Source organism: Oreochromis niloticus, unplaced genomic scaffold (genome assembly GCF_001858045.2).
Source record: "Oreochromis niloticus isolate F11D_XX unplaced genomic scaffold, O_niloticus_UMD_NMBU tig00001082_pilon, whole genome shotgun sequence".
NCBI lineage: Eukaryota > Metazoa > Chordata > Actinopteri > Cichliformes > Cichlidae > Oreochromis > Oreochromis niloticus.
Window position 1 is genome coordinate 4,329 of NW_020327301.1, and position 10,761 is coordinate 15,089.

The following is a 10,761-nucleotide window of genomic DNA, read 5'->3' on the forward strand; positions in this document are numbered from 1 at the left end:
TAGTTATAGTAATATCACTTTCTCACTTTACCATAGTAAGAGCACTCCTGCCACTTCTTTACATGCATGTGGAAAGTTAACACAGTGAGGCCATTGTAATGGGAGACATTAAACAGATAGTGAGACTCCTTCTGCTTATCAGGGATGTAAATCCTTAGGTGAAGGCTAAGCAGAAACAAGGTCATAATTCTCTCTGTGTGGGAGAAGGTATAGCCCCCCCCCCACCCGTGAGAGGGGCCAACATGTAAGATTTTGGGGAATGTTCTGTCAGTCAGTCAAACAGAAAGTGATTAAATGAATTTATCGTTAATTCCACTTTTATTGTGGGACTGATCAAAGTCGCTGCTTGCAGGTTTCAGTAAATTATAAACAAAAACAAAACAAAACAAAAAACCTTAAATGTAAAAATAAACAGGGTGAAACTCTGCTTCACAGTCTGATGTACCATCAGCAACCCAAAATAAACAATAAATATGCAAACGCACATAGAAAAATAATTTCCAGCTAAGGGTGCCACCAGTCTTAACTGAAAGCAAAACTGAAATCTGCAAATCTAAAGTACTTAACAGTCCACAGTCCTGATACTTCACAGGAACTGCCAGGGAAGGGAGCCATGCTCCTCCCGCAAGCCTCCCCTCTCCTTGTCTTCCTCCTCTTTCATCCAGGGGTGTGACAGGATCTCCTTCAGAATGGGACGGTCCTCAGGCTGGAAGGAGAGGCACCAATGAATCAGAGACTGGCATCCTGGTGGGTAAAAAGGGAAAGGTTTTGAAAAGCTGGACTATTTTTGTAGGAGGGCTGATGTGACCCTGAACCCCACAGTGATTTTGAAGGAGGAAACTCCTGTTGAGGAGAACCTGAGGCTCACCTGTAGACACCGGCCTGGTGAACCTGGGGCAGGCTTTGTAAATCTCATCATCATTCTCGAAGGGAATGTCGCCGCAGACCATGCCGAATAGCAGAACCCCCAGAGACCAGACGGTGAGGGGGACCGCCTTGTAGGACTTTGACGCGATCCACTCGGGGGGGCTGTAGGCACGGGTTCCTGAGGACGCAGGAAGTGAGGAGAGGAAGGTTACAACACGAAACTCGGCAGAGAGGGATTTTGTAGGGGAAGGGTGAGAAGACGCTATAGGTTTATGCCAAGTCCACATGTACACGGGTATTTTTGAAAATGCAGCTTTTTCTATGCATTTGGCCTTTTGTCCACACATAACCGGCATTTTGGGTCAATGAAAACAGAGATTTTGAGAAACTGCTCCCAAGGTGGAGATTTTAGAAAACTCAGTTTTGCATTTACGTGTGGATGAGAAAAATTGAGATTTAGTCACGCAACGTCAAAGGTGTGCGTCGATTTTGATATCACACTGTGCACTCAAAAATACCTGTGTACATGTGGATACAGCGTTAGAATGACTGGTTACCTTGAAACTCGCTGTACATGCCGTCTTTAAGCAATGCCCCAGACCCAAAGTCTATGATTTTGATGTCCATCGTCATCATGTTTACCACTATGTTCTCGTCTTTGATGTCCATGTGCACGATGCCGCGGGAGTGAATGAATTGAAGCGCCGCGACCACCTGATGGAAAATCCTATCGGGAAGAACAAAGAACCAGAATGTTAACAGACATCTAAACGACTGCAGCAGAATGCATTAACCTCCTCTCAACCTCCTTCAAAGGTGGTGGCGGGAGCGCAAACCTGAGTGAGAGGCTTTCTGACAGAGCTCCTCTCTCCGTGATCAAGTCAAACAAATCCTGACAGTGTAGCGGCCTCTCCATCACCAGCAGGAAGCCCCGCCCCTCCACCTCGAACCACTCCAGCATGCGGATGACCCCAGGGTGTCCCCCGTCCTCTGACAGCTGCTGCAGCAGTGCAATCTCCATGGGAATGTGATTGATCTCATCTGACTGACGTAACAAAGAGGAAGATTAAGCTGTGTGCAGGCAGGAGTGGTGGGTAGGAGGACCCAAAGTGCAGACACACGTGGGCGAATTAGTGCAGTCAAAACAGCTTTATTGCTGAAACATAAAATAACTAAACTCAAGACACCAAAAAACTGGGCGGGCTGGCTGGCTGGACACACAGTATAGTAGATGTTATTGTGACCCAGACAAAGGAAAACACAGGGCTTAAATACACAGAGGGAGCAATCAGTGAATGAGAGACAGAAGGGAAACACAGCTGGGGCAAATCGGGGCTGACGGGACAGAGGAAGCAAAACAAGACATATTAACATGAGACATGAACTTTCAAAGTAAAACAGGAAACACAGACTGAACTTACAGACAGACTTACAATCAGACACTGCAACAGAGAGAACATGGAAACCCAAACATAATAACTACAAAATCACAAACCAAGAATAACCGGGGAAAATAGAAATGCAATACAGAAACCAAAACCTTCACAGTAATAAACCAAGAGAACACAAAGAAAGGTACAAAACTGAAAACACTGGGACAACAACCCAGGTACCCTAACAGTTACACATTTCTCAACCACTGCACACCACAGCTGCAGTTCACCTGAGCCACCAGCACAAGATGGAGCTAAACAATCGGAGCTTTGTTTCACAGGTGTCACTCAAACACCCTGTGCATTTTTGTACACATTTAGTTTAATTATTTTTTTTCCAAGTATCACTCACCAGTGTTGTCAACTTGTCAGTTGTAATCTCCTTAATGGCAACCTGGATGGTTTAAAAAAAATGAGTAAAATATTTTTTAAAAATAAAATAATAAAATAAAAAACTTCTCAAGCTGTAATGATAATAACAATAACAATAATAATAATGATAATAATAACAATAATAATAATAATAATAATAATAATGATGATGATAGAGAGAAAGTGCACATTTTTAAATGAATAAATACAGGTGTGTATTTTTACATGTAGTCCATCAGAGAGCCTCTGTCCTGAAAACACGGAGCCGAAACCTCCACTGCCAAGCAGAGGACCGCAGCGATACTGACTGAGGAAGTGCTCGCTCACTGAGGACCAAAACACAAGTCACATCAGTGCACTGCCGACACTTAAGAGATCAAACCTTACCCAACAACAACAGAAACCCAAAGAAACTCAAAAATACCACACGGTTTACGATGTGTTCCTCCCTATTATCTCAGAGCAGTCTATAGGCGTTTCTCAATATGTGGACTTGTGATACATCATCAATCACAGACCAAGTACTGTTCCAATTCAAAGGACGCATCAAGTCAAGTACCCCAAAATGTTCTCGCTACTCCCATTTTATCGAGCATTCATCATCTGTGACTTTTGTGGATGGAGATAACATATAAATGTTAGGTTTATTTCAGTGTTTTATTTGTTCCTAAGCAAATCGATTTCGCTGAGATTAAAGTTCCGCTTCATAACCGGGCCGTTTTATTTAATACTGAAGTCTTACTTTTTTATTCAGGCATAAATGTATACTATTTTTATTACGAGAGATTAAGCTTCTGTTTCTGCCACGTAGTGATTGTGCTTAACTGTATGCAGTGTTGGGGAGTAACGGAATACATGTACCGCCGTTACGTATTTAGAATACAAAATATGAGTAACTGTATTCCGTTACAGTTACCGTTTAAAAGGTGGTATTCAGAATACAGTTACTTTGTTGAAATAAATGGATTACACGGCGGTACTTTCCTGTTTCATATTGTCGCGGGTCAGGATTATTTGGGTTTGTTTGACAGCTATGTTCTGTTGTTCCAGGCGGCAGCGTTACGGTTGCCATGGTTACAGGGTGACGCTCTCTCTCTCTCTGCGTGTTTCCTGGGTGAGAGAGCGCCTTTTTGTTGTTGTTGTTGTTGTGCTAAGCTAAAAGGCAGAATGCTACAGGCATGGCCCTAAAGAATGTAGCCTCATGGGCAGTGTAGTCCGTGCTGCAGGGAGAATGGACTACCATACACGTTATGTGTCTGTGGAGGGAGAGAAAGGAAAAGTCCGAGCTGTCACGGAGCAAAAACGGGAGCTGGAAGCATGTAAATATAATAATAACCACTGCAGCCAAGAAGAGTGCCTGACGAGCCCATTTGTAAGTAAGCTATTAAGACTCATCTGTACACTGTGTTCGTGTTTTCCTCCGGAAAAAATAAGTTCCGTTGGAGCAGCCTTTCAACGCCTCTCTCTGTCTCTGGCAAGCAAAGTTGACCCAGACAACAAAGTAAAGCTATTTTTCGGCTACCAGCCCAACACGGAACACACTGTATTAGCCCGAGGTCCCTTTACTACTGTTCGGAGCCGCGGACCTTCAGTAACAGTAATAAATCACAGCAATAGTACATTCACGTAGTTGTAAACAGCATGATAATATATTAAGTAATCCAAAGTATTCAGAATACGTTACTCTCATTGAGTAACGTAACGGAATACGTTACAGAATACATTTTGGGGCATGTATTCAGTATTCTGTAATGGAATACATTTTAAAAGTAACCTTCCCAACACTGACTGTATGAAGCTTATTAGACATTACGAAACCATCTGTTTCATAATACATGTAAGCGAATGGTCCCAACGTGCTTAAGATACTTTTTAAAATTACCTGTGTAATTTCTGTTCATATTTAAATTAAGAGGGGGTGGCAGTAAAACTCTGTAACAGAGATGTCATCAAGTACACTGTCAAACTATTCCGCTGTACGGACTCGCGTACTTGACTACTGAGAAACGGCTTTCACATCAGACTTCTCTGCGCATTTCATTTACTGCTAAGCTGCTTAGCGGCTCTTATTTATCCAAAGTTAAGAATCGCTGTGTTTTTGTTTATGTATTTGGGTTTTGTTTTTTTACATGCTGTCTGGCAGCAGCATGCAAAAGCAATTTTGGAGGCAATTTAAATCAGTTTAAACATCTTTATCACACATATTTAAACTTTGTTGTACTTCTTACCGTTCTTTCCTCTGCCCTCTTCCTCCATGGTTATCAGTTGTTACAAAATGGCTGCCAGCATGAGTAACAGAGCATACAACAGACTTGTGCATCCGAATATCCCAGAATGCATTTCGTCCAAAACTCATATGCAGAGAAACCCGGCAAAAAGTTCTAAATATTAGTCTTTCTGGGTCACAAAATAAATAGATATTTTCAGGCGAGAATGTAGCTGTGTAAACTTCAAATATCTGCCTGATTTATCAACTCGTCCCAAATTTACCATTTTCCTCTAAATACTGTTCATATTCATGTCAGAAGACATGCTGTGGAAGAGAGCCAGAGATTAATAACAAGCAATGTTCCCTCTAAATTGCGCGCGTGCCCAATTGCGCACTGGTGGCATGGTCTCTGAGCAGAAAAAAAATCTGCGTTGTGCACAAAACAATAAAAATAAAATTCTAACCTGTATTGAAATGAAGTAAATACGTTAACAATTCTGTTTTGCAGTGTTAGTCACGCTCGAAAGCACTCTCCGTCTGTGAGCAAAGACAAGACCCCCCCAAAACCCCACCCTGGTCGACCAATCAAAACATGGCATTTAGTTGTTAAGAAACGGGAGGAAGTTTTAGTATACTCTTCTCTGCAAGATGACATTGACAGTGGGCTTGTTGGTGTGCCATTTCTCCTTGTCCAAAGCCATCTGTACACGTGCAGGCTGAGGTGGGTTACCTCTTCTGCCAGCTGACTGACCTAAACGGAGTGGTCACAAAGCGAGGTACAAGAAATAATGCAAGTGATTATATTTATAATTGAGCTATCTGTGTATATTTTGGTGTATAACATTGAGTGGGTTGTACTTACATGTATTGTATTATTTAATTAGTTCAGTCTGTTACTGCTATTGTCTGTACACAAGTGTAACCCACATAATTTTCTTAGAGATTATTAAAGTATTTTCATTCTGAAATACATACAAAACAAACAAAGCAATGCAACAGAAGAGGCTCCATTAACATGGCAACTCCTCATCAAGCTACATTGTATCCATCAGGTAAAACATTGGCTACGTTTGCTTTGCATTTTCCCCGCCTGATCACAGTGATGTAGTATAATGTGATCTCATATTACATATTATAATACTATCATATATATTACACATTTGTCACGGTCACACTCAGAGCTCCCTCTCTCTCCACGTTTTCATACATTATTTTAATCGTGTGTGTGTGTTTTGGTCTGCCTCTGTGAGTGTCAGTGATGCGCCAATTCAAAGTGACATTGCTTTGGCAATGACTCCATCTAGTGGTGAAATTACTGAACTGCAGGCTCAGTCACAAAAACGCAATATTTTGACTATTACTGAGCTTACACTTGAGAATACTATTTGACCTTTGGGACCTTTTGTACTCCTATTGATATATTTCATATTGTCCAAATAGTTCATTAAACACACATTTTCTCAATCCATTTGATGAAAAAACAAACAAACAGGGAAATAATTATTGGCTTTATTTGTCACACCATGACTGTGGTCTGTGGCAAATTTTCATCTTCACCACTGTATGTGGAGTCTAGCAGTTATCTTTGTGACAAACATAAAGGCTATTGCGGTGTCTGCGGGCAAAATTGGTGCTTGAGGGGACTTCTGAACTCCTTTCAGGCTCTTTTACTGGGTCTTGTTTCACTAGTGTGGGCTGTTATGCAGTGAAAGCAGGTGGGAAGATGTGAGGTACATTTCTTCAAAGAATTTGTTTTGGAAAAAATATTTTTTTAATTGGTTATGAGCAAATATTGTTTATATAAAATAACTTTTTTTTTAAAAAAAAAAAACCCAGTTTCAACCATAATGTGAAGTACACATTTTATTTTTTTTCCCCCCCTTTTAGTACACAACAGTCATTTTGTAAAGAAGATTTCTCAAGCAATGATCTACCCAGAACAAACATATTTATGAACTAAACTTGAGAGATTGAAATGTACATCGTCTTAGTGCGACCTGGTAGATAAATTGTAAAACAAGTTATATATATATAAAACTAAACAAATATACAGCCAAACAAAGTTGTCAGTGTAAGTAAGATGTGAACTGAACTGGGAACATGTTTCTCAGGTCTGGCAGAACAGTAGCTGATTCTATAATGAACAGAATAAATAATAACTGATAGAAGAAGAACTTATTTCTATCCAGTCTATTCACAGATGATCCTGCTAAAGTGGGTCCCCCAATCTCTCCTGATTCTGGACACTTGCAAGTTCTCACACCTGGAAGTCAAGCAGGTTCCGTTTCTCCCAGGATGCATCCATCTCAAAGGGGCAGCAGCAGCAGATGGGTGCCTTTGAGGGAGAGCTGGAGACAGGTATTCTGAAATTGCCAAACAAAAACCAAAAATTCAAATTTTTTGTTGTTTTTGTTGAAATTGCTAGTTCTAAGCATAAAGTCAAAATAAAAGAAAGAGGGGTGGGTTGTTTTTTTGTTGTTTTTTTGAAATTGCTAGTTCTAACATAAAGTCAAAATAAAAAAAAAAGGACATCATTAGAACAGGAAATCAACTTACATGCCTATTCATTCCTGAGAAGGTCTCTTCGCTTTCTCCCAAAGCCCTTGTACGACCTTGCAGGTAGTCTTGCTGCTTTGCATTGTCCGACATACTCCTTGTATGCCACGCCAGTGGAGATTGTTGGATCAAGGTTGATAAATCCCTCTTCCTGCTGTGTCCAGTGTCTGCTGGTGTGAGCGGGCATGTACACAGCTCTCGTCTGCAATAGGTCAGGTTCCTCATCCTCTTCAAGTACAGGTGCATCCTCTTCCTCCATCTCCAGGGAAGATCCGGAGGCAACTTTTTCTCCGTATGGGGTTTTGGGTTCCCCATTCGATAAAGGATATCGTAGTGGAGCTTATAGAGAGTGAAGCCGAAAACTTTTTCACAAACTGACGTGGAAAGGATCCTGTACTTTTGGAGCTCTGCCTGTGTCATCTTCAGCTCCAGGAGTAGGTCCTTCAGTTTCTCATAGGACACAAAATCCTTATTCATGATAAGTCCCACTGAGCTGACCAGCACCAAGACCTTGTTCCGCGTGTGCTTTTCAGTCTTCCCTGGAATCCTCTTCATCACTTGGGGCAGCCATGGCATTCCATGCTCTCTGTACCTTTCAAGGGTCCTGGCGTAGCACAGTCCACGGCGCTCCATCTCCATGGCCACATCCCCACTATGGCCATGGCCTGGGACTCGATGGAAGGCTCCCTGTCGTCATTATGTATCTCTACATAATCCATCAAGTTCCAAGAAGCCCGTCTTGTTCCCTTTATGTCACGGTACTTAATGTCCGGGAACCACCTGATCTTCAACTCGAGAAATCCTGCTCTCAGGCATTCTTGTACATTCTTGCCTTCCCCTCAACAAGCTTCCTCGCCCGGGCAAAGGTGAATGGGGTCGGGAAGGAGTCTCTGGTGGCCAGGTTCTCCGTCAGTGAAGCCAGATTAATGTGTCCCTTCAGATTTTCTGGGCATTTTTCCCCTTGCAGCTCTGAGATGAAGATGCCGTCGTTCCTCCTGAAGAGGTCTTTCAGCAGCAGCTTCACAAGCTCAGGTCCCAGCACGGAAGGCTCGCACTCGAGAGTCAATGTGAGAGCAAATAGCCTCTCGATTCTTTTCATCTGTAGTGTGTCCCTTGTCCAGTGTGCCAGAGGAGGTGGGCAGTCGTCAATAGCTGCACCAGTTGCTGCACCCAGGCCCATGAAGCCCCTCATGTTGGTTGCGCTGAACTCGTGCAGCGAGCTGGTCCCCAGTGCTGCCGAGTACTGTCTGTCCATGTTGGACAAGGGGTGCCCGTATAATGCCTCCTCCAGCGCAAGCTCCAGCTGGAATGCCTTCCACACTGGGAGAAAGCCGCCTTTGCCTGTGTGCTTCTCCCCGAGTTGCCGGAGCTGGTCAGCCATATACTTTAGACAGCGAGACAGTATCTCATTCACACTCGGTAAATGGTAAATGGACTGATTCTTATATAGCGCTTTTCTACTCTCCCGGAGTACTCAAAGCGCTGCATACAACATGCCTCATTCACCCATTCACACCCACTCATGCAAGCACTTCTAAACGCAAGTGCAAACTATAACTACATTCACACACATTCACACTCCGATGAATGCATCGGAGGGCAATTTGGGGTTAGTATCTTGCCCAAGGACACTTGACATGCAGACTGGGGAAGCCTAGGATCGAACCACCAACCTTCCGATCAGTAACTGATCTGCTCTACCACCTGAGCCACAGCCACCCTTGGCTGTTCGTGTTCCCGTTTAAAGGGGACAACGAGGGGGAAGTCCCTCAGGCACTTATACAATGCCTCGCAGTTGAAGAATTCCCACGGAGAAACCAGGTCCAAATCTTCCAGTTCCTTCCCTTCTTTCCCCTCCACGATCTCTATTCTCAGGTTATAATTACCTGCTGCCTTCCTGGCCAAGTCCATCATGTGGATGTAGTAGTCCTCAGCTCTGGTGGCCACCGCCTGAACGTAATTCGGGTGGCCGAGGCCACCAGTGACGATCAAGCCACTAATGGGGTGCCGGAATGTGGACATATAATGAGTGTGTGGGCTGTCCACATAAAATTGCCAGAAGGTGACATTAGGTTTAGTGGCGATCTCTGCCAAAGGTCGCAAGATGTCCGGTGGACGCTGGTCGAGTTCTGTCTGCACGTTAACACACTCGTGCATGGACATGCACGTGAAGAACCTAGCTCTGGGTCCAAACATCCTTTCCAGTCCTGCTCTTGACCAGAAAGTGTGGTGTGGGGTCCAGTGGTATGAGGTTGCAGGCCACGTGCAGAGAACATCGCACGACGTCGTCAGGATTAGCTACTGTCAACAATTCAAAGGGCTCCCTTTCCTTTTGTCCAAATTTGTAGACAAAGAACCGGACTTCCAATGTTGGATGCTCCGGCAACATCCTCTTCGCTTCATCAAGTTTGGAAAGCACGAACGTTTGATCCTGCGGCAATACGTTCATGCTCCCCTTGTTGTGAATGATGGTCTTCTGCAGCGTGGGTCTGGTCAGCTCTTCCAGCGGAAGGTCTTTGAGCAACTCAACAAATTTTGTTAAGATGCCATTAACAAGGTCCACCGTGTGCCTTGGTAAGTAGTCCGTCATTGTACAGACTCTGTCCACCACCACAAGGGACTTGGGAATTACTATAGCTTCTAACTTGAATCCCCTGTCCAGGTAGGCAAATCAAAGCCTCTTACCTTTCGCAGCACTTTTAAGCCCTCCACAGACACCTTACTAAGGTCAAAGTGTTTCTTTATGGTGTGCCAGGAGTTTTTCAGCTGGTGCATTTTGAAGGGTGCCATGTTCAACCTGGAAAAGGGTATATGCAGGCCTTTCAAGTTTTTTAGTTCAACCACCACTCCGTCGTAATCAAATATACTCCAGACAAGTTTCATGGATTCCTCAACTGTCGTTGCCTGCAATGGAATGAAAATGTTGGGGTCCAGGAGGAAATCCTCAACGCTTTGAGATGTGGCAAAAGCATCCGCCAAACCCTTCATATTTTCGACACCAATGTCCTCCATGGCTGTTGTGTTCTGGAAAAACAGAAAGTATAATCAGGTAAGTAAAAAGAAGTGAAAAAATGTAATTGAAAAACTGTTAAACCAGGAAAGACAAAACAGTGTAATCATGTAAGTAAAACACATTAAAATCAAGTAAGTAAAGAACAGGAAAAAGCAATTTGCAACAGTTAAGAATATGCAAAATATTACCTGTACTGTAAATACAGTCTTTCAAGACAGCAGATAAAAAAAGTTATGTGTCTTAGTTAACCAAGGCGCTGTGGTCAAAAATCCAGAGACACTGCTCCTCTGAGTTTCAGGGACTGAGCTCAG

The 10,761-nt window shown here is 43.2% G+C and overlaps 2 protein-coding genes across 2 annotated transcripts; both read right to left on the reverse strand.

Annotated features, from left to right (window-relative positions):
* Positions 1–299: 299 nt before the first annotated feature.
* On the reverse strand, positions 300–5,029 carry LOC109198194 (serine/threonine-protein kinase pim-2). The gene is made up of 7 exons (XM_019353772.2): positions 4,901–5,029; positions 2,898–2,998; positions 2,653–2,694; positions 1,704–1,912; positions 1,425–1,594; positions 869–1,045; positions 300–744 (listed from the first exon to the last, which is right to left on the reverse strand). Exons 1-7 carry the CDS (start codon positions 4,926–4,928, stop codon positions 587–589), a joined length of 885 nt encoding a protein of 294 aa, XP_019209317.1. The 5' UTR covers positions 4,929–5,029; the 3' UTR covers positions 300–586.
* Positions 5,030–8,245: 3,216 nt separating this feature from the next.
* LOC112844734 (uncharacterized) lies at positions 8,246–10,449 on the reverse strand. Its single transcript, XM_025904362.1, has 4 exons — positions 10,123–10,449; positions 9,795–9,961; positions 9,158–9,649; positions 8,246–8,852 (listed from the first exon to the last, which is right to left on the reverse strand). Exons 1-4 carry the CDS (start codon positions 10,447–10,449, stop codon positions 8,246–8,248), a joined length of 1,593 nt encoding a protein of 530 aa, XP_025760147.1.
* Positions 10,450–10,761: the final 312 nt, after the last annotated feature.

What these genes read in the sequence shown, in the direction of transcription:
- LOC109198194 (XM_019353772.2), bottom strand. Translation starts at nt 4,928, where the DNA reads ATGGAGGAAGAGGGCAGAGGAAAGAACG. An exon ending in TCAGAAAGCCTCTCACTCAG is followed by an intron (nt 1,595 to 1,703) that starts GTTTGCGCTCCC and finishes TCTTCCCGATAG; the next exon opens with GATTTTCCATCAGGTGGTCG. An exon ending in CACCAGGCCGGTGTCTACAG is followed by an intron (nt 745 to 868) that starts GTGAGCCTCAGG and finishes TTTACCCACCAG; the next exon opens with GATGCCAGTCTCTGATTCAT.
- LOC112844734 (XM_025904362.1), bottom strand. Translation starts at nt 10,449, where the DNA reads ATGGAGGACATTGGTGTCGAAAATATGAAGGGTTTGGCGGATGCTTTT. An exon ending in CATCCAACATTGGAAGTCCG is followed by an intron (nt 9,650 to 9,794) that starts GTTCTTTGTCTA and finishes TTTCTGGTCAAG; the next exon opens with AGCAGGACTGGAAAGGATGT. An exon ending in CGGGAACACGAACAGCCAAG is followed by an intron (nt 8,853 to 9,157) that starts GGTGGCTGTGGC and finishes CCATTTACCGAG; the next exon opens with TGTGAATGAGATACTGTCTC.